The sequence below is a fragment of the Styela clava genome, chromosome 10 (genome assembly GCF_964204865.1).
Source record: "Styela clava chromosome 10, kaStyClav1.hap1.2, whole genome shotgun sequence".
NCBI classification, from domain to species: domain Eukaryota; kingdom Metazoa; phylum Chordata; class Ascidiacea; order Stolidobranchia; family Styelidae; genus Styela; species Styela clava.
Genome location: NC_135259.1, coordinates 3,588,487 through 3,612,600, shown reverse-complemented (window position 1 = coordinate 3,612,600; position 24,114 = coordinate 3,588,487). Strand labels below are relative to the sequence as shown.

The 24,114-nt window shown below is 35.3% G+C and overlaps 2 protein-coding genes and 1 long non-coding RNA gene across 3 annotated transcripts in view; 2 read left to right on the top strand and 1 right to left on the bottom strand.

Annotated features, from left to right (window-relative positions):
• Positions 1 to 24,114, bottom strand: part of LOC120337688 (aminopeptidase N-like) — a 64,209-nt gene that overhangs the window by 27,649 nt on the left and 12,446 nt on the right. The gene's annotated exons all lie outside the window — the stretch shown is intronic.
• LOC120337571 (aminopeptidase N-like) lies at positions 5,152 to 16,893 on the top strand. Its single transcript, XM_039405400.2, has 22 exons — positions 5,152 to 5,345; positions 5,883 to 6,087; positions 6,556 to 6,789; positions 7,005 to 7,161; positions 7,403 to 7,534; positions 7,977 to 8,103; positions 8,723 to 8,877; positions 9,065 to 9,178; positions 9,432 to 9,566; positions 9,779 to 9,844; positions 10,433 to 10,498; positions 11,399 to 11,592; positions 11,789 to 11,886; positions 12,269 to 12,390; positions 13,317 to 13,372; positions 13,557 to 13,704; positions 14,070 to 14,158; positions 14,541 to 14,651; positions 15,067 to 15,195; positions 15,599 to 15,781; positions 15,891 to 15,972; positions 16,530 to 16,893. Exons 1-22 carry the CDS (start codon positions 5,309 to 5,311, stop codon positions 16,689 to 16,691), a joined length of 2,802 nt encoding a protein of 933 aa, XP_039261334.2. The 5' UTR covers positions 5,152 to 5,308; the 3' UTR covers positions 16,692 to 16,893.
• Positions 16,849 to 21,830, top strand: LOC144428174 (uncharacterized). Its single transcript, XR_013478173.1, has 2 exons — positions 16,849 to 16,966; positions 19,603 to 21,830. It is a non-coding gene; the product is annotated as an uncharacterized LOC144428174 (long non-coding RNA).

The window sequence follows — 24,114 nt, the reverse complement described above, 5'->3', positions numbered from 1 at the left end:
AATGGCTCTGACTCCACACTCTTCTGAACACGACATAAAGTTATATAAATGAAACAATGAATAGGAAAAAATTCAGTCCTTCCACTACAACCCCATGTTCCTTAGATAAAATTCACTAACAAATTTAATCTCAATTATGAATTCTCGAAATATCAATTTTAGTCCAGTATATTCAATATAAAACACAGTTCTAGCATATATATGCCAGGTAAAAGCCATAAGATATAAATCATAGGAACTGTGATGGACTTTAATTATAAAAATATTCAAAACACTTCATCACTGTTCAGCAAACGTGGTCCCTATTTGTTAATACTATCAATCGTACTTTCGCGGAGTAAACCCAACTGAACTCCTTCAGAGGTCAAAATGAGCACACAATACTCGTATATTAGAACGCCCAGTGCTCATATATGATATTGCAGCGTTGCATGATCGAATCGAATGAATCCGAAAAACTGGCATAACAAAATATCTTTCTTGCCAAACTGCTATCCAAACTTGGTTAATGTTGCTTCCTTGTCGAATCCAACTCGCGTAGCAGCCAAGGCACCGATATCAACATCTCATACGGACCACGTTAACAACCCGCCGTTGCATTCCGTGTCACACAGCGAAAAAATGTTTTCATTACGGAAATAAGTCGGCACAGGCAGATGAATCATATCTATCTCGTAAATTTCCTTAGCGGTTAGCTCGTAAACTTGTCAACCTCTCTGATTTCGATCAGTTCCCTTGGTATCGGCCCCTCACATAATAACACCGGGTTAGTTGTTTCCAATACCGATAAATCCACGTCTCTTAGCGCGTTCCGATCAATTGAGATTTCTCTCATTTTCTTCCGAACTTTTGCCTTTCTTGTTCTAGTAAAATGTATGTACTTTCGCGTCAGGGTTTTCAAACCAGTTTGTAGTATGAATTCTACGTTTCTTGCTCGCGTTACATGATATAGTGTTTCGTTACTAAAATATTCATTATACGCTGGCCGTACGCTGATGCTAAGCCATTTTCTGCAACGATAGCTCTTTCACTGCCTTACATTACTTCCTGCAAGTAAGCTTCTTGGTATCTGACGCCAAATTGTTTCTGTGAAAGATTCTGCAATTGTTCCCATGGGTGGAAACCTTTGCTCGCAAATGAGCATTCTTCATGTCTGCTGTGGGTTACCAGGGCTCGCTGTATTTTTTCTCTTTTCTTCGTTTTGTCTGGCGACATAGTATGTGTTGCCCAAGCGCCTGTTTCATTTGGCGTAAGGGACATTTCCAACTAGAATGCACGAGAGAGACCATCGGAGGTAAAAATTTCTCTAGTAGATTGGTGTATTACTTTACCTATTTGAAATCCTGATAAATGATTCAGCCATCTTTGTATCAGTATTCGAGGACTTGGGTTTTTCGAGTTTTCTTTCATTCTCTTTAGTAGACCAAATACTCCCGTATTGTCTCATCGTATCTGTCACATCGCAATGAAAATAGGCTTTCTTTAGGTCAAGAAGCGTTAGAACATCCCTTTCCTGGGTCATTTGCTCTATATCGGGTATTAGTGGGGGTGGTATTTCAATCGGTTTGATTGCAGGCTTCAAGGGTTGAGGACTTTGTACGACTCTCCAAGATTGTTGCCAGCCCGCTTATTGCCTTTTTCGCTTTTTCATCTTCCGGGGAACTACGAATATCGCCAGTTTTCATTCTGAGAACCCAGGCTCTATTACTCCGAGTCCCAGAAAATATTTCACGGCTTTTTCGAGTGCTTCCGCTAGGCCCTTTCCCCCTCACGGTCCTCAGACAAAAGGTTTTCTCTGGCATAGGGCCCATATACTTTCCTCCGTTCTTCTTCCGAGATTATGGTATTTTCAGGTGAATTAAGATAGGCTTCCTTTGCAAGGGCTATCGCCTCAGCGCTCAACCTTCTTGTCTTACTTTGTTTGATGTGCCTTATTTCAATGCATAATTTATTATTGTTTCGTACGTCGTAACTTGTTTATTTGGCTTAGGCATGACAGATGATTTTCCTGCATTCCGTGCTTCTCCCGGAAGTCCAAGACTTGACCCCCTTGATTCAAGGCTGGGATTCTATCCTCCTGATTTGCTCCTCATCCCGGCGTATTCCGTGCTTAGTTTCTTGTGAAGTTCATGTCAAAAAATGTTGATTCACAAAGATGGCTTGAACCAAACACTAATCTCGTAACATAGGATTGCTGTTTGATTTAAAAGGCGAGCTTTTTCTGCCCGTACTGAGCTGACCAATGGATAGTGAGTGGCAAGATTTGAAATGTCTCTTCGCTTTGTCGTCGCTATAATCGCCCTGCAAATGAGAAATACGCAAGCTGTTTTCACGGTGGTGAAAAGTAATCCACCTCCCATTCATCGTGAAAATGGTAGATTTTCTGTCTTTTCTCTGCCGTCATTCTTTGAAATCAATAATTGTATTTTTGGAATTGCTGTCCCACAAATCAACGTACACGAAAATACGCGAGTTCGTGGAAGGTGACATCTGTGTGATGTCATAATTAGGAGAGTAATAAATGACCCGTTCCATTACTGAGATCAAATAAAAGTTAGAATGATCGTTCCCATAATATTTAACATAGTGTTCTTCCCAGTTCCCAAATAAGTCATAAGTGCGATTTATACAAGAATAACATGACAAATATTAATTCGTTATTAAGCTTATTTTGGAACAGACCTGCGGGCGACTCATGTGGTCTTCACGGGCGACTTGGTGCCCGCAGGCAACGGGTTGGTGAACCCCTGCTTTTGACTCTATAAATTGCCCTTTCGCGTCGGACCGCACAAAAGAGTCGTTGCTCTTGGTTCTCCGACTGTTATTGGCAAATTACTCATGCACGACGATGAGGTATTTATTTCTATGGGGATCGATTGCAAAGCATGCACCTGTCCCAGCCATCCGAACCCAATTATATTTAGAGGAATCTCTTGCCCCGTGATAAAAGGAACTTCAAGCCCGTCCATATTTACTATCATTAGGGAATTTACTTGACAAGATACGCCTATGGCCTTTAGGATCATAGAAGGGAGGCGGCGATCTTCCAACTTTGTGGGTATGCCTGTTTTGCTGTTTTCATTGTCATTAAGTTCGGTACGCCACCGGTATCAGGTAAAAATGTGGCTCCGGTTTTTTCATCCTTCAAATACATAAGAGGCAGGAGTTCATAGTTCATAATTTTTAAATATTTACAGGGTAACATTTGTTTCGAGGAGTTGCTGTACCGGTTCCATCAACTTCCGTACTAGTTTTCCGCTAAATCCAGGCCTTGTTGCATCTCTTGTTCTGTTCAGTTGGGTTGGATGTAGTTAACCGGGGCTGTTGCTTCATTGGTTGTAGCTTGAGTTAGTTGCGAGTTCCAGTGCGACATCTTTCGCCAAGGAGTTCTATCCCGGGATTTTGGTCTGTACCCAAAATATCTCCCAAACAGGCTGGCTCTTTTCAGTAATGTTGGGGACTTTTGCGGGACGAGAATATTCTCAAAGATTCAGGTAGCTTCGCCCTAAGGTCACGAAATAATCGAACAACGTCTGGATCTAACATATTCTCGCGTCAAGCTGGATGCCCATTTTACGCAATGCTCGGTGTATCTCGAACATAGATCTTTTCATCCAACTGTGATTGGTGCCAAAGTCATTTAACATCTTTTCATTAGTAGCAATGCCGAGGGGGTTAGATATGGCTAGTAGTCCCATTATTGATTCTCAATTTGGACTCGGCATGTCGAACATATCTACTATTTGTGCAGCATCTTTTTGACGGCCTGCTCTCGAACTCTGGGGGTGGTGGCAGACAATTTTGGTCACAATGGTTGGGGTCCTCAAGAATAGAAGATGGCTGTGAGCGTTGTTCTTTCGATGTGATTGAAAGAGATGGGAACAAATTTGGTCTTTCTAACACCACGTTAATTAGTCGTCTGGTTCGTGGTCCCTTCACCAATCTTTGTGGCGTGTTTGCCCATTTCAATCTAGAGCTACGTTCTTCAGTCTCCCTTTTGTTTGGTTCCGGTAATCTGTTAATCTGGTTTGACGCTTCTAAATTTACGGAACGGTGGGTACGTTTTTTGCAAAATATACAATTGAACGATACGTTAAATGCAAAGAAAAAGCATATAACACCATAACGCAAAGACAACAACTTTTCAAATTTGTCGCTTTTTTTCTGGTAGCTAGTGCGGTGGGGAAATCTCGCACAATTCACGGTTGAGTTGGAGACGCGCGAGTTCGGTGTCCAAGCAAAGCGGCGCAGGTCACGTGGTACCGGATATTCGAATCGTACAATGCCATTAGAATATTTTATTATTCTATTCGTTATTTGAATATTTTGTCCAGCCCTAGTTGTTACGCGTGTTGTTGTTACGATGACTTGGTATTTTAATACGTGTTTAAGTTTTGTTGCTATTTTAACTTGCGTTGTTTGTGTGCGGCTCTTCAGAATTTTGAGATTCGAAATTTGGCTCTGGGACTAAAAAAGTTTGCGAACCACTGATAACTCATAACTATAGGTGCAGCGTTCATTCGAAAAAAACATTTTGATTTGATGCCTAAATCGATTCACAAATACGCATACACTTCAAGCATGGCACACGTTTCGACAATCGCATGCATTTGCTCTTTCCTATCGTATGCAAAACAGAAGCTGTAGGAGCAGCATCGTCGGTCGCAACAACGGTTGGGCGAGATTGTTAAATCTCTATGTTTTGAAAATAAAAACCAACTGCCTTTTCAAACCCAGTAACAGCCTGATGACATTAATTAATTCTAATGTATTTCAAATATTACTACTAAACTGTAAGGATATTAAATGTAGACCAACTAGCAATTATGTCATTTGCCTACACATTATTTGTTTGCAATAAAGTTACTAAAAATGTGTTTGTCCTGAGTTAGTGTTAAAGTTAGTGATCATACTACGGAGAACCTCATAAATAGGTTGACAACAGGATGAACGTGTTTTGTCATTTTGTAGTCATAAAGTATATAAACCACTATCAAGCGCAAAGTCTAATGCCAATGGAGGTGATAAGAAAATAAATAGAATTTGGCGTCGGATGTCCATACAATGTTTATTGAGGTTAAGTATATATTTGACTGACCCAGTTAAATTCTTCAGCGGATGGTTTATCTTGTAAAACAAGTCACATTAGACTTATTCAAACGATTAAATTTACGACAACTTTATGTCTCGCAATAGCTATAACTGAAAAATCCTTCTTGTGGTATGAATGAGCAAATTTGAAAGTATTCTATAGGTATATAGAAAGAAGTTAAAAGAACGAGGACGGTCTGTTCCCCTTGAAAGTGTTATGAAGATTTTAATACTTTCAGTATTATTTTCCCTGGGTTAGTTATATATATATTTAATAATTTATTGTGTATGTTCAGCACTACGATCCGCCAAAATTTAACAAACTTACATTGATGGATACTGCTACGGCAATAATCGGGGAAAGGTATCTTTTATGTTGAACAATACCGTAGCGGTTTATAAATGTGTCGGGTTTTTGAATCATACCAATCAAACCTTGTCAGAATAATTATAAATATCCCATGGGTAACGTTCCAAGTTTTATTTGAAAGTTTTAGTTAGAATTTTCACGTGCGCCGTACTAATTCGAGACTGTGAGATGTGATGGAACTTTTTTTAACAACGGTCGATGGAAAGTGCGACTCGTAACAAATATTGACGGCATGTTCAAGAGCTCGGTCTAGACAGGCGCACACTTTTGTGTTTTCTAAACTGGACACAAAAATTACAGACATGGTACCAATAAAAAATTTAGCAAAATTTCACACGCTGTCAGATAGAAAAAACATTTGTTAATTTGAATTACCAAGTTGCATATATAAGTTTAAAACAGTGAAAGTATGTTTGTATAGGTCTGCTTTCATTTGCAAAAGCGTCGACCGAAACAGAACCATGGCTCGACATCAGATTGCCGAAGAATCTCATTCCGATAGAATACGAAATTGAACTTCGACCAGAGTTTGAGAAGAATGAAGAAGGAATGTATATATTCACTGGATCATCTTCTGTCACTTACATCTGTAACATTCCAACTAAATACATCATTTTACACAGCATGTGAGTAGCCTACAGCGGAAAAAAATGTCAATTGTGAGGCTACTAATTATTTCTGTATATTCGTTGTGAATTTTATCTGTATATTTCAGTAACATATGCCTGATATTTGTATATTTTCAGGGTATTTTATCATTTATTAACTTCGTTTTCTTAAATATAATTCCGTGATGTTTATTAATATTTACGGATTTAACTTTGCCGAATTTGTTGAAAAGAGGTGAACGAATATTAAATGTTCTTTCGGTTGAATTGTTAGTGCTTTGTGCCAATGGATACAAAAAATATTTCGTGTATAAAGCCTACTGAAAAAAAAAATTTTTTTTTATACAAATAGACTATTATCACAATTTCAACTTGCAATCTATAAAAAGCGCGGAACTGGTGAGCCGATCAGTTGTTACGCAAATACGTTGTACATTCTAAGCATGCTAAAACTTTAAATATCATTGTATTTTTTGCTTATTCCAGAAAACTAAACTACACAGCAAAGCAAATTGATGTCAGAATAGAAAATGGTGCAGAATTTCCTTTCGAGCGCGCATTTCTTTACAAACCTTACCAATATCTTGTTGTTGAAACTCGAAGTGTTTGCTCTAAAGGTGTAAACTATGTTCTCACAGTATCCGATTTTGTTTCTGAATTTGAGAATGACATGAACGGGCTTTTCAGAGTAGAAATTATTGATGGATCTGGAGAAAAAAAGTAAGATAAAAGACGATATTACTTAAATAATTGCAGATATTACCTCTTTTTTCGTTGGAAAATTCAGCCTAAGTGCCAATGTGTCAAATATGAGTTGAAATATCTCAATATATTTTTCAATTCATATTCGAGACGAACTCGAAAAAGCTCGGTCGACCGGTAACTCTTACGTAGACATAATAAAATGAGTAAATAAATGTTTGAACTTTGAACAGAGTCATGGCTGCTACACAGATGGAGGCAACTGGAGCGCGAGAAACATTTCCATGCTTTGACGAACCCGCACTGAAAGCTAAATTTTCAGTCACTTTGTGGTATAAAGCCAGCACGGGATATTTTGCAGTCTCTAATATGAAGCCAATATCTTTTCAGGTACTTTTGTCTTCTATATTTGGAGAGTATTGGTATACGGTACTTAGCTGCTTGTTTATTTTAGCGTGGACTTTTCCACTTTAAAGTTTACCCCAGTGTGTATAATAAGTCGACAGTTACTAGTGAAGCGGTTAAAAAGGATAAAGTCCAAGTTTTTTCATATCAACAAACATACATGGGGCTGAGCTACCAGAGTTCAAAGGATTTCAAGAGTATATTTTTATTTTTCTTAAATGAACAGACAAAATCAGTCGATGGTGAATTGTGGAATTCTACAACGTTTGACAAAACAGTGAAAATGTCTACCTACCTCTTGGCTTTTGTTATATGTGATTTTGGTTACGAAGAGACTTTTACGAAATCTGGAGTACAGGTACATTTTATTTTTATTTTAAACAAAACTTTAAATTACAGGCATAGCAGTGCATCGTACTTAAAGGGAGTTAGATGGTGAATATCTATTAAACTAAAATTTGAGGTTCTCTGTTCGCTATCTGTGTCGTTTATGAAAAAAGTATTTCAGTTGACGTTTGTTTGTGCGACTTGTGGGGCTCCAAAAAGAGATGTTAAACAAAATAAATAGCAAGTATCGTATGTATTTATATAACACTTAAAATATATTATGAACAGTGGCTCTGTGTAGGTCACGGAATGAAATATTGAGAATTTCAATAGTAGACACGCTTACACTGAAAAGCTGTGTTGTGGCGCTTCAATCAAAGTCACTACTATTGTTAATCAGAATCCAGAAAAAAATCGCAAAATTATTTTTTCAACTTACTGATTTCTCGAACGTAAAAGTTTACTTTCTTCAGACAAGAATTTATGCTCGCAAAGAAGCAATCGCAAATAACGAAGCACAATATGCATCAAAAATTGTACCGAAGATACTTCAGTATTTTGAACACTATTTCAACATTGAATACCCGCTCCAAAAAGCAGGTTGGAAGTAAAAAATGCTAATTTGAATCAGTTGAATTTCCAATTGTTAAATATAAATAAAATGTTCTAAATTTTGGCAAGATTTGGTCACTAAAATAAACAGCACAACACAAGATCACCATCAAAAACAAGTCTGGATTGAGCGAACTCATAATAGTTTATTCAATGTATTTCGTCAATATCGAGAACACGTAAAACTCATGTCTTACTTTTTTTATAAAACTATGTTTACTTTTTTCAATGTTTTTTACTTAGTTCTTTCATTCAACCTACACACCGCAACGTTATTCCTACTCTCCCTAGCAGGCCCTTTGTTCAACACAGAAAATGTAACGCTTGGCGTCCTTATCTTCAGATAGAGTTGAAAGAAAAAATTATTATTTTGGTATAACTTTGTTGCATTAAATTGGAACAATGTCTCGCTACATATTTCACTAATTGCATGAACTTATTTCTATGATTGTAGTGTAAATACAATTATTTTAATGTTATCTAATTTTAGCCAATAAAATTATTGAATTCATTTCAAAAATGAAGCATAAAGAGTAAAGTTGTATGAATAGTTTCTACAGTTTGGCTCCGATACTCCATTACATTTATACATATTTATATTTTCCAGATCAATTAGCTTTTCCTGATTTCGGTGCCGGAGCGATGGAAAACTGGGGATTGGTTATATACTCAGAAAGCAATATTTTGTACAAAAAATCAACTTCTTCCATCACAGATAAAATTGACCTGACTTATGTAATGTCCCACGAGCTTGCACATATGGTTAGCTTCTTTAATGTATCCGTAAAAATACAAGTTGGACAAAGAGCAGAAATTTATATTCGATCCTGCTTTGTATAAGTTTTATCGGTAGAAAAAGGCTTAAAACCTAACCGGCGAATATTGCGTATCCTTGTTTTCGAATGTTAATTTTCTATGTTAATTTAGCTTGGGTATCATTTTCTCATAGTGGTTTGGGAACCTTGTGAGCCCAATGTGGTGGGATGACATTTGGTTGAATGAAGGATTTGCAACTTACGTCGGGTTTCTAGGTGAAGCAAAAGTTCAGCCGGAATGGAAAACTGTAAGTAACAACGTGCAATCTTACAATCACTGACACTGCTCACAATAAGAACCACACACTTCCGTCGTCGTATTATTATGTTTCAGTTGATCTGCAAGTCTTAGTCGAGGGGTATTCTGAAAAATTGCAATATACGTCATCTAACTGAATTCTGTCTTTATCAAACGTCTAAAACAATTTTAAAGTGTATCAATAATTCTTGTTTTTACTACATTTTGTAAGCATATGAGTTATAAAGTCAATTTCAATTTAGTTTCAAAGATTTGTGATCGGAAGTCTTCGTGATGCATTAATAGCTGATGCGTTCACAACGTCTCATCCTCTGGTTCAGCCTGTCAACACCCCTGATGAAATCTGGAGCCAATTTGATGTCATCAGCTATAAAAAAGTAAAACAGTTTTTTAAATTCTTTCGACATTGTGCTAATAGAAATGTCTGCAATATATCTTACTGTTTCCAATAGTGGTGTAAAAAAATTATTAAATTTGAATGGTCGTGTAACCAATGAGTTCAGTTCACTGAAGGTTGTGTATTGCTGGTATGGTCGTCGTATCTGATTTTATCATCGTATCTGGCTCCTTATGATTTTATATGTTTCAGGGATCGAGCGTGATAAGAATGACTAACAACTTCTTAGGAGAAGAAAATTTTATTGCTGGATTAAGGGTGAGAGACTTCCTAAACACTAAATGATTAAGTTGAAGAATTTATAGTTTTTGCTGTACCAGAAGGTCTTTTTATTAAATTTGTATCAACGAATCAGAGGCAAAAATACTAGTTAAAAAGCATCGAGGAAAAAACTTCTCTTACTGCTTACTGTTTATTCATTTATGTTATAAAATTACTAAATATTTAGGAATTCAAGTGATCAAGAAAGAATCTTGCCGATCAAATAAATTTCTGTAACGTTTCGTTTGACCAAGGTCAGACTTCCTCAAACATACATGATTTGAGCAGAACGTGATATTTGAGTTATGTATGCCTGAGGAAGTCTGACCTTGTTCAGGCAAAACGTTACAGAAATATCTTTGTGTTAATGTGCAGCAAGATTTGTTTAAATCATTTAGAAAAGTTAACTTTAAACCTTGCTACAGCATCCCTGAATTATATGCATATGGATCCACCGGCACAAAAGCATAGAAGAAAAAGAAGGAGTTAGTCTCGTAGAAACTAAATCAGTAGCGAGAGATTTAACAATACTCTAAATTACAAAATAATTTCCGTCTGATTAAGGTATATTTCGATAATTTTCAGCAATATCTACGCAATTTAGCGTTCGGTTCTGCCACTCACAATGACCTATTTCAACATTGGGAAGATGTAAGTATTTTAATTGCTATATTGAACAGTGTATTGCCAGTTCAAATGCAAAATATCACTTTGCAGATCATACGAAATTATCTAGTGAGTATCCAAGCGAGGGTCGTCCAACCCGTGGCCTGCGGGCCACATGTGACCCGCCGACGGTTCCCGAGTGGCCCGCGCGTTATTATTTGAATCCCAATGTATTTCACAAATCTGAGCCATTATTGAAACCTATATTAAAAAAATTGTCGTTCATACGCGCGAGAAGCACCACCTAGCTATTGAAAGCTTCTTTTGTGTCCATTTGTGGTCCATTTGTGGTCGCTAGTGAGACATGTTTGAATTTATTTTTATCGTCGGCCATGTATATCAATCTGTTTGCATGTCTTTTTTCTGTGAAGCCAGAAGAGGCAGTTCTATGACCTCAATATTTGACGGCATTTACTTCCACAAGCAAGATTTTTAACGGATGAACCATGTAAAATCACCTGTGAAACAAAAATTTCTGACAGCCACGTGAAAAATCCACTCCGCATTGCTACATCTTCCACTGTACCTACTATTGACAAACTTGTTGGATAAACGCAGTGCCATACTTCCCATTGAAATATCTATGTGTGGTTAAAACTCTTTAACTTTACTGTATCTTCGTATTTTCATTGTTCTTATAATTTAGATGCTTTGTTTGTTTTTTCATTGATCTGTAGTCGGTGTAGTGAAAACTAGAACATAACTGCCATGTCAAGTGGTCCGCGCAACCTTTCGTAAACTAAATGTGGCCCTTCGTCCAAAAAGGTCGGACAGCCCTGATCTAAGCCCAATAGAACGCACTATTTTTATTCATTATCTGATTCAAATTAGACTCATGTTAGTAGTAAATCCATAATAGGAAAACGATTTATTTTTCAACTTTAGCAAGCGCAAGTCGCCGATCTTGGGTTACCTACCAGTGTTAATGAAATAATGAAAACTTGGACGTTGCAAATGGGATATCCCCTTATAAGCATTGAAAAAATTCCGGGTACGAATAGTTACAATATTTCACAAGAATATTTTTTGATGGATGAAGATGCTGTGCCAGTAGAAACACCTAGTAGTGAAACATACGGGTGAGAATAAATATTTCAACTTTTGTCTATTATTAAACTAGTTGAGATCAAATATCATCGTGCATTAGAACAGCACATTTTTTGGTTGTCAATCCCTTGTCAACAACACAATAAAACAGAAATATCAGCGTTATTTCTATGAATAATACTATCTTATGGAATTTTTACAACGAATTTACTTTAATTCAATATTTAGCTATAAATGGTACGTGCCACTGACTTACAAAACAAGTACCCAAATAGACTCAAACAATATCTCAATGAAATGGATGGAACCTGGGGTCGCAACTACAAGTATGTTTTTTACCACAAAGTATTTCGATTTCATTGTAAGCATGTTGTTTGCTCATAGAATATTGTTAACCTTTTTTTTGAATTTAAGTAAGCAAGTAGGATCCTTTCCAAGAATACAAGAATGAAACCAGCAGTGATACCATAATTCAATTCAACACGAATTTGAGAAAATTAGGAATAATATCAAAATCGAATTCAGCTAATTAGTCAAGTGTATATGTCATCTGCTGACATAGAGTATTCAAATTTGCTTTTATATGCTTGTTCAATTTCTGTGTGAAACAGAATAAAATCCAAAGAACACAGTTCAAATATCAATTCCGAGGTTAATGACTTTTATTTTACAAAAAGTGGTTAGTGACAAAAGAAACTCTCATTGCAGTTAATGTTGGTGAAAATGAATATCTTCTTGCAAACATTGATGCAATCGGATACTACAGAGTAAAGTATGATGCCTATACTTGGCAAAAAATAATAGAGACACTCAAGTCGAATCAATATAAGGTATTTGAGCAATTAGTTAGTGACATAATGTTATTAAAACACCAAAGCCTTTATCAATTTAGAATTTGAATTTATTAATATTATCTTGGCTTTATAACAGTTGTTTTGGGATAAAATCTATTCACTTATTGACGAATATACACTATACAATAACTTGATTTAACTAAGGGCAATGTTAATTGTTCATCAGGATATTTTATGTTGTATAAGAATAACACAAATTTCCGGAAAATCTATTTGTAACTATAGATTTAATATATTTTACAAATTTAGTAAAACAATTTATTACTTAAACACATAAAACTGTTCAAATTTTCGTCATCAGGATATTTTATGTTGTATATAATCATAACATAAATTTTCGGAAAATCTTTTTGCAACTATGGATTTAATATTTTCTACAAAATTTATTAAAACAATTTATTACTTACACATAACACTGTTCAACTTTTTTTCACGTTAAAACTGATTACCACATCCATTGTCAATTCACAACGCGTATATATATTATATATACGATATCATATGCCTGATCGTTTTGTCATCTTAATTCGTTTCCTTATGATTTGCAAATCCAATTAGGCAATTGACAATGACCTAGTAAAATAGTCAAGACACAATTGTATGTATACCTATTAGTCATTTTAACGTATGGTGCTTTTGGGTCGTCGAGAATTAGAAGTTATTGCTGATTATACTAGGACAATTTTACAAGATATCGTAATAATTTTCCCAACAGGAATTTTTTAATTGATATTGAACTCCACTTTTTAATTCAACGCGACTTGACTTTAACTTGCTCAAGTATGAACATCAAATATTAAATTCTTTGCTTGATGCTGGATGTAATAATATTTCACAGAATTGAAATTTTTAAGTATATATGCAAATCACAAATTCATTTAATACCACAAATATTGTTTCAGGAATTTTCTGTTGAAAACAGAGCCCAACTAATAGATGACGCATTCACACTAGCAAGGTACGTAAATAACTAATCAAGAAATATATACTGCGACAAATGGTTATCATGGTTCTTATTAGTTGAAGCCAGTTATTGAGTAAATATTTAATAATCAAAATCTTTAAATTGGCTTTTTGAGAATATAAATAAATAAAAAGCTTTTTCTAGATTGAAGCGTTAAGATGTGTCTCTTTTATTTCAGGTCAGGAAGACTCGATATAACTCTTGCTCTGGATATAAGTACATATTTGGCAAATGAAGACGAATATGTACCATGGGGATCTTTCACACAAACAATGGAATATTTTGATCATATGTTTGGAAGATCGGAAATTTATGGAAAATTTCAGGTAAAAATGAATTCCTTCTATTCTATTCCTTAAATCTTATAAATAAGAAAAATGTATAATGGCAACAATTACAAAATGTAACGAAATAACGTCCTAATTGTTCTAAGTTGATGATTTGTGTTGTGACTCCTAATTTTTCAATCAGTCTGCTCACCTGGAACTTTCGAATTTGTATACGAGAATACAGCAAAATATCTAATCTATTTACGTAAGCTGTTGTTGGGCATTTGGTGTACTTTGCAACTCTTCGGGTAAGGTATGCAATAGCAATATTCCAATATAATAGGTATGGCAATATAATAGGTATGGCAACATTCCTCAATATATATATATATATATATAATAAAATCGAGTGCATTTTGTAGAAATTTTTCCGAAGCCTTGTTACTCGCGGATTTTATAATGAAGAAACTTGGATAGATAACAATTTGAAGGACTCTGCCTTAATCGAAAGGTAAGTAGAGTCGTACGATTTCACTGTTGGAGCTGTTTATTATGTCCTCAATATGAAGTGTGTCAAGGTAGATTTAAAGCAGTTCAAGTATCACGGCAATTGAAACATTTATTGTCATTGAATAGTTCAATACAACGGAACAGAATTTTGTAAATAAGAAAAGGTATTTTGTTGACAGAGCACGAGTGTGAGAGGATGATAGATTGGTACTGCTCACGTTGGTGACAAATACCTTCTTTGGTCGTTTAGATATAGAAATTTAAAAATGTATTGCCAAACCAGTCTTAAGTTGACTCTGCACAAAGATCGGAAAATATACCCCCGAATGCTATAAATATAAACAAATATCTTGGAATAGATCAATATATAATATTGTTTTTAGATTGGCTAAAAGAGAAGCTGTCAAAATTGCATGCGGATTCGAAGACTCATCATGCATTGAAAAATCTAGATTACTTTACCGTCGTTGGATGCGGAACCCAGAAAGAGAAAGGTGAATAAAGTTGAAAGAAACAATAATTTCACTGGCATATCATCGCAAAAATACCAAATATTACATAATTGGATACGAAGTGTATATATATATGAATCGTATTACTTATATCAATTTTTCAAGTCGGCAGAAGTGCAATATTTTTTGAAATTTTCTCTCAGGATTTTTACGATCCAATATTTGACCCTAAATTATTCTGTTTTAGCTAAATGAAAAAAACGTTTTTTATTCAGGCGCGTTTGATCGCTTACGTCATAACGTTCTTTCTCAAATTTTATAGCAAATTCGGTTCTCTGAGGTCCGACCGCCGTAGCCGTTCCGATGCGCGAATTTTGTGGCTGTATATTTGGGCATTGTTGTATTTTTTTTTCAATGTAGATCATATTATTTTAAATTGATGCTCGTGTTTCATTAGGATTATCAGAAGCACATTCCGAAAATACGTGTACTGCGCTGCAATTCGTCATGGCGGACTAGAAGAATGGGATTTTGCTTGGAGTAAACACCAGCATAGCACAAATACTCAGTTGAAAGCAGATTTAAGGTGATATTAATATTATTGCGTCAAGAACCACATTTGTTAAACCGCTATTTCTTACTTTTTGTGGAATATGTTTGGTATAATATTGAAGTCTTTTTTTCTATGGACGAAAAGCAGGGTCCGATATGTTGATTTATACATGTTTTAAAAAAGAAAAGTTCTCTTTCGCTACTCAGTGGTGAATACAATGGTTGAACTAAAATTCCCACCATGCATATTGGTTTTTACGTTGACGCTTCTATTCATATAACTGATACATCCGAGTTATATTTGTAGAACTGTTCTTAGACCAACGACGTAGTTGAATACTTACCCATCTCCTTATGCTATTAAAAGCAAAAAATACTAAATTTTCACTTTCATAAGTTCCTAAATCCTTTGATTGTAACAATATATAACATTTCAGGTATGGATTATCCTGCAGCAAAGAGCCTTGGATACTTTCAAGACTTATAAAATACTGCAGTAATGAAACATTGGTCGGAATAAAGACTGGATACCTATGTTTATTGAGTATTTCAGATAACGAATATGGACGTGACTTGTTTTGGAGATTTCTCTCAGAAAACTGGAACGAACTTGTAAATAAGTATGTACATCGTTCAATTTAAAATAAATGTAGATAAAACAATATGAAGTTCATAAAATACTTGTTGGTTAAAAAATATTCAATGTTTTGTGACAATATCTGCATTCAGATACATGAGCGGAAATCCGGACTTTGATTCAGTTTTTGTCGTACCCACTCAACGCTTTTCGACACCATACGACTTAAAACAGGTAATATCGAGAATATATTTGAATGATGTACTCTAAAGGGTGTCCCAAAAGTAGGTGGTGGCCCAAAAGTAGGTATACAGTTATTAAACTATTTTGTATGCTTTGAAGCTACTTGCAGTTCACTTTATGTTACTTGTTAGGTACCACAAAAATTGCTTATTTTTTTAGATAATAAATCTAGTGTGAATTTTACATTAGTTTTCTAGCTGCTTGGAAGGTAATTAAAAATAAATAAAATAACTGTATACCTACTTTTGGGCCACCCTGTATAAGCGTAATAATTATGTCCTGTGAAGCATAGTTAAATATTCTGGAAATACCCGGACACACGCGCAACAAGATATTGAGCCGTAAACCACTGCTAATCGGAGTCACACCTTCTTATATTTGTCAACGATGTTCAGTCTTGTACGAGTTCCTTTTATAATCGTTGAAAAAATCTTTTCTTCTTCCTTCACCAAAGTTAGTCAGCAAGATCGGCTGTGTCAGAAATGACACGTCCTTCAAATTTGGTAATAACATTTTGCAATCAACTCAGCATCACAAAATTTTTCTAGATCACCGAATTTCGATCACGTTATCGGGATAGTTTGAGATCGGCGTGGCGTTCACTCGATGGAGCAATGGAATCGATAAAAAACAACATCAAATGGAGAAAAGAAAATGAAAACAGAATAGGAGAATGGCTCGATAACTACCTGGCAAATTTAGAAGAATAGTCTTCTCAAAAGTGTTATAAGATATTCGAAAAGACACTATCTTGATGAATTGGTTGGATTTTTTATTTGAGTTCTATTGAATCATTGAAAATATACAACCAGCGTGGAGTAATCATAAAATAATGGATAGTAATGGATTGAAATAAATATGATGAGTATAATTTCTGCTGCCCATATTCAATAAACGTCTGAAACATGTCAATTATGTTGCCTGGTTGTGACCAGAAATCGTGGAGATTCTCCACAACGTTGTGGATAAGTTTGACAAGAACTGGGTAAGTTACCTTTGACCAAAATGATATACTTCACTACTCAAGTTCGAGCTTTATTCGCTGACGTTAGATAGTGTAAGAATAAATAGTGTTGATATACAGGAAGAGCCAATAGAATAATTGCTTCCTGTAATATCTACGTTCAATTGAGCGTATAATACATGCTTTTTTCTGTGAACGATGTCTCTCGGTGACTTTGGTGATATCGCAACAAAATAGGTGAACGATTGTGATTTTAAATTTGTGTTCTCCATTTGTCGATGCGTATCCCGGTTGCGAAGACGATATTATCGGAGCCCAGAAAATTAGCGCGCGATTCAGAAAATTAGCGCGCGTTTCTATTAGTAGAGCTGGTTAATTTTTGATTAAAATTATTACACCCAACCATGAACATACATATATCATAAATGTTGTTCACACGATAAGCCTTGCGATTAGTGTAAGTATCATCCTTGGCATAGAACTGCTGCCACAGTCGCGGCTATTTTAATGCGCCGCCGTTACTGTTTATTTTTAAACTTCGGTAATATGACACCATGTCGGTAGCGATGATACAAATCTTATGAGCGGAAGAAATATTTCAATATCTGCAGACAGACGTTGCAAGTTAACTGAACATTTTCGAGTTCTTAAACGAGTGTCGATGTGGTAATTTTTTTTTTATATGGAAGGTTTATGCCACGGGCGTTTGCACATGATGATTAATTAAAAAAGGTCATGGCCGCGCCGCTTCCGATAACTAGTATTCGTTCTCCACGTCTCACTTCACCCTGAAATGCCATTTATTTATTATTTTTTATTAATTTATTGTGATTTGTATGGGTGTTAAGGATTAAGTTTATATTCGCTAGTACCATGCTACGCCGTTTCAAAGTTCGTCTATAATAAACAGAACCTTTCATCATTCGAATGTGCCGAACTGACAATTCTCCTTTGAACACCTAATAATGATCGCTATCTGTATCAATTTGTTGTCATCCAATCAATTCCATTGTTGAGCACAGCGTTTTCAAAATAGTCCGATCAAGAATACTCAAAATTGGCCTCATATTTTTGAGTATTGCATTGAGGTTATTGGCTATAACCCTAACCCTAACCTTGACCCTTGTTAGAATCCAGTCGCAATGTCGATGTTTTCCGACCTGGGGTTAGAGTTAAGGTTCTAGATATCTAATACTGAAGTTTTGTACTTAAAGAATCAAGCTTCTACATTATAGAAAGAAAAATGAAAACTTCTTTTCGAAGCAAAGCTTCAAGAGAAACCCAAAAAATCAAGCCCTCCAGATCCAGGCTGGTCCTTAATCTCAGCCTCGCAATCAGTTTACTACTCACAAAACCCTGAGAACTTCAATAGCTCAAACATTTTCAGGATGAGTATATTCCGTTGAGTCATAGTCTTAAAGAATTCATGTGCCACACATCAAACAACACAAGAATTTGGGACATATTGAAAATGTTGAATGTATGGAACTCGAAAAAAAAGGACCTATTTTCCCAAGACAAATCTCCTAGAGAGAAATGCGGATATGCATGCATATGAAAATCTTTGATAAAAAATATCTAATGAGAATCGTATCGCCTGGGTCAGATTTCAAACTGCTTATTAATTTTTTGGCGTATATTAGAAAACTATGACATCTATAGATTCATTTATGACCCACTATTAACAAACCCTCTTGGCAAACACCAATTGGAAATATCTTTAACTATCTCTCGGACAATTTGCCCCGACAAATGTAGTTTCTTAGATTACGGCAATATTGGAAGGACTTCCATAGTACTTCAGTATATTCAAACCTTCTGATTTAATTATAGTTTAACACCTCTGAAGTTCATTGATATTATCTCAATTACTCAAATTGTGAAAATTTGGGGATTAAGGTTGGCGTGTCAATTGCCAATGCCCAGAAAAATATTATCACTGGAGTTGTATACAAGCATCCTCGTAGCGGCATAGTAAATTTGACAGAAGCGATGGATCAATGGCTCTGTAAGATGAAAAATCAAATTAGTCAATTTATGATTATGAGTGGTTTTAATATTAATCTACTAGCAAGGCAATAATATACCAGCCAATAAATATATTGACAGGCTTTTATCTCACCTGGCTTTACCTATTATTTATTACTCATCCCACAAGAGTCACTCCCACAGCATAGACGTTAACATCACCTTAATAAACCACATATTCACGAACACAATAGATTACAATTCTAAAATGTGCAAACTAACAAAACCAGATCTCAACCTTACGAATAGCACATTGTTTGAGCTATTACAAAAAAGTTTTGTGGCGAATTTGATTCTATTAGTTTTTGATAGGCTCCATATTCCTTCTTATAGTATTTGTGTTAGCAGTTTTATGGTTCGAAAATGAATAGCACATTGTTTGAGCTATTACAAAAAAGTTTTGTGGCGAATTTGATTCTATTAGTTTTTGATAGGCTCCATATTCCTTCTTATAGTATTTGTGTTAGCAGTTTTATGGTTCGAAAATGAAAAAGCAACAGCTATTGAAATTTGAGGTCTAACTTCAGAATTACTTGACATGTCTACATAATATTGTACAATCACTTCTTGAACTAACAAAACTAGTGCATGCTTGCTAAATATATATATATCTCTTTTCTATATTACAGAAACGTTTACTGGATGGTTTTGATGGGTCAAGTGTTCATTGGGATATCAGGCTCCATATTCTTCCTTCTCGTATTTAAGTCAGCAGCTTTGCGGTTTTCCTCAAATAAAAGAGCAGCAGCTATTGGAATCGCTTGGACAGGGGACATTATCATTACATCATCACATTATCTGGACTTAATTTTCCCTATATGTTGCAAAACACTTCAGATGTGACTGACGTTTATCTGGACATTTCTACAATACAAACAACATATTTTGGCCTTATATTCGTCCTGTTGGTATTATCACTTGTGGTTGGATGGCTAAACATGGTCGATCCCCCACAGTTTCCTCCTCCTGAATCTCAACAAGTGTTAAAGGAAAGCAAGCAACCGATGGAAGAAAGCAGTATTCAAATATTAAACATCATTAGAAATCTCGAGAAAGCTCGAGATTTATGTTTAAACTCAGATTTTGCTATAATAACAATTATCAGATGTTTTCAGTCTTCAGTTATTGGTTTGATAATCATTCTTGTGTCGTCAACGATATTACGCCCTTTTTCTGATTTGTCGGATGAGTTCGGTGGAGATGTAAGCACAATGGGAACAATTTTAGATTCTGTTTTATTCATGCGGGCAAGTAATCTATAATTTTCTATAAAATATCTCCCACTTCTAAAAGAATGATGTTCACATTTCATTTGTCAAATATGTAGTTAATAGGCAACTTTGTGGTTTACGATACATTATATATCAGGATATAGGTATTAAGTTAGAAGTAAAGTAGATTGTAAGCATGACCTTTATTTGTATTACAGTATTCACTGGGATGTTCGTTTGCTCTATTGTTGTATACTTTGGCCATTTGTTCAAGGATATTTATACAGTTGCGGTGTTTTACATCGTAGCAACTGGAATACGAGGACCAACAGGTGTTTGTCTTGGCGAATATCTTTCGAAGTTAACATATCCTACAAACAGTGTCGTTGTAATAGCTTTATACAATATTCCGTTATCATGGTATCTCTAGAACGATTTCTCATGGAATAATATGACGGAACTTATGCAGTTTTTGTTCTCATTATAGCAAACGGATTCAACTCTGCTTCCTGGGTGTACAACTTCTGACTCTGCAAAATCGGAAAGGGCATTGAAGTTATCCAAAACTGAAGATATGCCTCTTGGGGCTGAACACGCACCAATTAACAAAAAACAACCCTTAACAAGATCAAAGCCATATACATATATCTAACCAAACTACCACGTAAAAAAATGATTAAACGCGCGTCTTTTCCGGCGCGGTTTTAACATGATGGTGCGGTTACACGGTATGGACCTATGGATCGTTTTGTTATTATGTTGTTGTTCTTATTGTTGCTCTTGTTCTTGTTAGAATTTTTCTTCCTATTGTTTCTCTTTAATTACTGGACCAATTGCATTGAAATTTTCAACGATTAAAGATAGTATTTTTCGCTATTACTTTTTCTTATTCCTAAATTTCCCATGAATCCTATTCATCCAAAATTTCGCTGTATTATTTTTTAACTCATGGGAACACGGTTTTAAAAACTGAATCATGAAGCATAAATCATCTTCACAAGACCCGGTAAAGCTAGGACAGTTCGCATACCGCTACCCGAATAGTATTACAATGGAAATCCCGTGGGATGTGGTGGAACAGGCATAAATTGCTACGGAATGGAATGAGAGGGAAAAATATGTCCCATGGACAAGCCTAGATATAAATTGCTGACTACGTGGTCGATTTTTGCTAGCAAATGAAAATTCAGTCTCATGCTTAGCAAAGGAAATGGTAGAACTTTTAAACATATTAAATATTATATTAGACTAAAAAACCTTGCGGTAATACGTTATATATATATACGTCGGTTTTGGATCACATACATACTATACACCGTCGTTGTCTACGCTGTTAAGAACATTGAATTTTTTAGTTGATATGCTACAGATTCGGAACTCCCTATTTTTTCGTCTTTTTCAACAGTTTGAGTTTTTGTATAACATTACGGACATGGGCGTACTGATAGTCTTTATTTATTTTTTATTACATGTAAGTGGAATGTGCTATTATTTAATTAGTCTCTATTTTCATCTTATTACTATGAACAACTTATAAAAATGTTTTGAATTATCATCGTAAATAATTTTTCAGTATTTTTTATTGCGAATTGGTCTTATTGCAAACACTTTTGCAATTACAGGAACATCCGTTGCATAAACGACGAAAAACATTTACGAAGTGTTTATTATGTTTATACAAGAAGATTTGACATGTTCTCACAGAATTGAACGACTGCATTACAAGAATTGTGTCACACATTATTTGACCTAATTTCTTGTTTCAATACACTTTCGAAATTGAATTATTCAAGTATTCGGGATATTGACGCCATCTGTCAGAAAAGATTTTCGATTGTATACGACTTGGAATTTGTAATTATATATAAATGTGTGGGCGGCACAATTACACCGTTTGAATAAACTTCGTTGGCATCGCAGATTGCACAACTCAATTTCAAATCCCATAAAAATCAAGTATCCACTCGGCTTAATATGTAGTACTAACCAACAACTTTTTTTAGTTTTTGGTTAAAAAATGGACAGATCCAATAAACTCATTTAGTGTCAGGTTGAATAGGACTGCGTGAAACACGATACACTGATAAATTAATTTTTTTTGTGCGATCATAGATTTGGTTTAATTTAACGCGAAGTTTTCAGGTTCGGAATCTTTGTAAGAAACGTTGATATTAGCATCATGATACTTCTGTCATCACCGGTGGTAATGACATTATCAAGGCATACGCATAGGAGACCAGCAGTTTTGTTTTTCAATAAGGAGTCAATAGCAATCTGAAAAACGGACTCCATTCGTTACTTCAAAAAGTGACTTGCAGGGTTCTTTATCTTTGCACCCACAAACAAAAGCACCCATACACTTGCACCCACCTACAGGCCGTACCGGTCGACATTAGAACCAATGGACCTATGCACCAAAGGACTTAGCACCCATGAACGTTTGCAACCAGTTAAATTTTTGACCACGGACATTTGAACTCATTAACACTTTTCGATGCCAAGATCAGTTTTTTCAATTTTACCGTTCCGTGCCAAGGTGAAAACGAGAGAGTTCTCTCCTATTCATTCTCTCTCGTATTTAGTTTTTGATTCATCGGGAAAGGGGCGAACCCAGCGGTGTCATCAGTTATCGTTCATTCCGACACTTCAGTCGTAGGTGAAAGAACTCACCTACACACGCGTATCTTGTCGGAATTGCTCTCTCATGCTATTATAACATAAGTTGATGATAACTTGTCTTGATCTCTCATTGCGATAAAGATTCAATTCGAACATTTTATTCAGCAATCAGAATCATTTTATTATACGAAAATATCAAATTTGAACAAAGAAAACAAAATCGTTTACTAGCATAAAAATATATCCTTCATTCGCTATATATTCCAATAACATTAATAATGGCCAATTATTGTCACTCACAAGGATAACATATTGCAAAATAAACAAAGTAGTCACATTGCATATTCATACAACTGTAACACATATGTATCTCTATGACCTCGTCACCATTACAATACGTCGAAAGTATTGAAATCGGCCTCTTATCTTGCCATAGTAGTGCGAGTAATTGTTCTTTTCGTATTGAGATGATTTCCCCTTTCTTTAGTTTTGTTTTTATTTCTGCTGGAATTCCCTTGCGGTTTGCCGTGACTGTTCCCGTTATCGATGTTTTCCTTCGCTGCAATTCCTCGGCTAATGCGACAGAGTTATAGAGTCTAAATTAAAAATGAATATTATTAAAAATTGGTTGTGATAAAACAGTTTATGCAATTGATTGATATATCCGACAATGATTCGTTATCTAAAATAGAACGCAGTATGGCGCCGAGACGTAAATTATCTAATTTGTCTTATCAATACCGAATAATCAACATACCTATCAACAAATACGTGATATCCTCTATCCAGATGACTTTCCATTAGTTGCAAAACTAAATTCGAAGTTTTTGTGACGCCGGGTGGAAGTTGTTCCAAGTTTGGATTACCATAATCTATTTTTACATTGAAAATGTATCCAGTTGTTGAATCAGCAATCGATCTAGCAATGATGCCCCATTTAACCGGTTTGTTTGGCATATATCTTCCGAATGAAACTCTTCCTTTATATGCAATCATGGTTTCATCGGTTCAGTCAGTAAACGATTCGTGGGTTCAGTCAGTAAACGATGAAATTCGAAGTCTTTACTTGCCTCGGCAAACATTTCATTCAATCTGGTATTTATAGCGAGCAAATACTTATTTGTGTTGATATTTGAACTAATATTGGCGTGCAAATGAAGTATTTCCAAATGCAATTTCAATATTCATTATACGCATCCAGTGTCTCTAAGTTGACATAATAAAAAGGTTTAAAGCTTCATCGAAATTCGTCAGTTGATCTGTCAAGAACACGATTTTCCGAAATTGTCATCTCACGCAATTTGCTACGCA

Coding starts and splice junctions, on each gene's coding strand:
- LOC120337571 (XM_039405400.2), top strand. CDS start 5,309: ATGAAGATTTTAATACTTTCAGTATTATTTTCCCTGG. Junction 6,088..6,555: donor TACATCATTTTACACAGCAT/GTGAGTAGCCTA, acceptor TGCTTATTCCAG/AAAACTAAACTACACAGCAA. Junction 14,652..15,066: donor CGGAACCCAGAAAGAGAAAG/GTGAATAAAGTT, acceptor GTGTTTCATTAG/GATTATCAGAAGCACATTCC.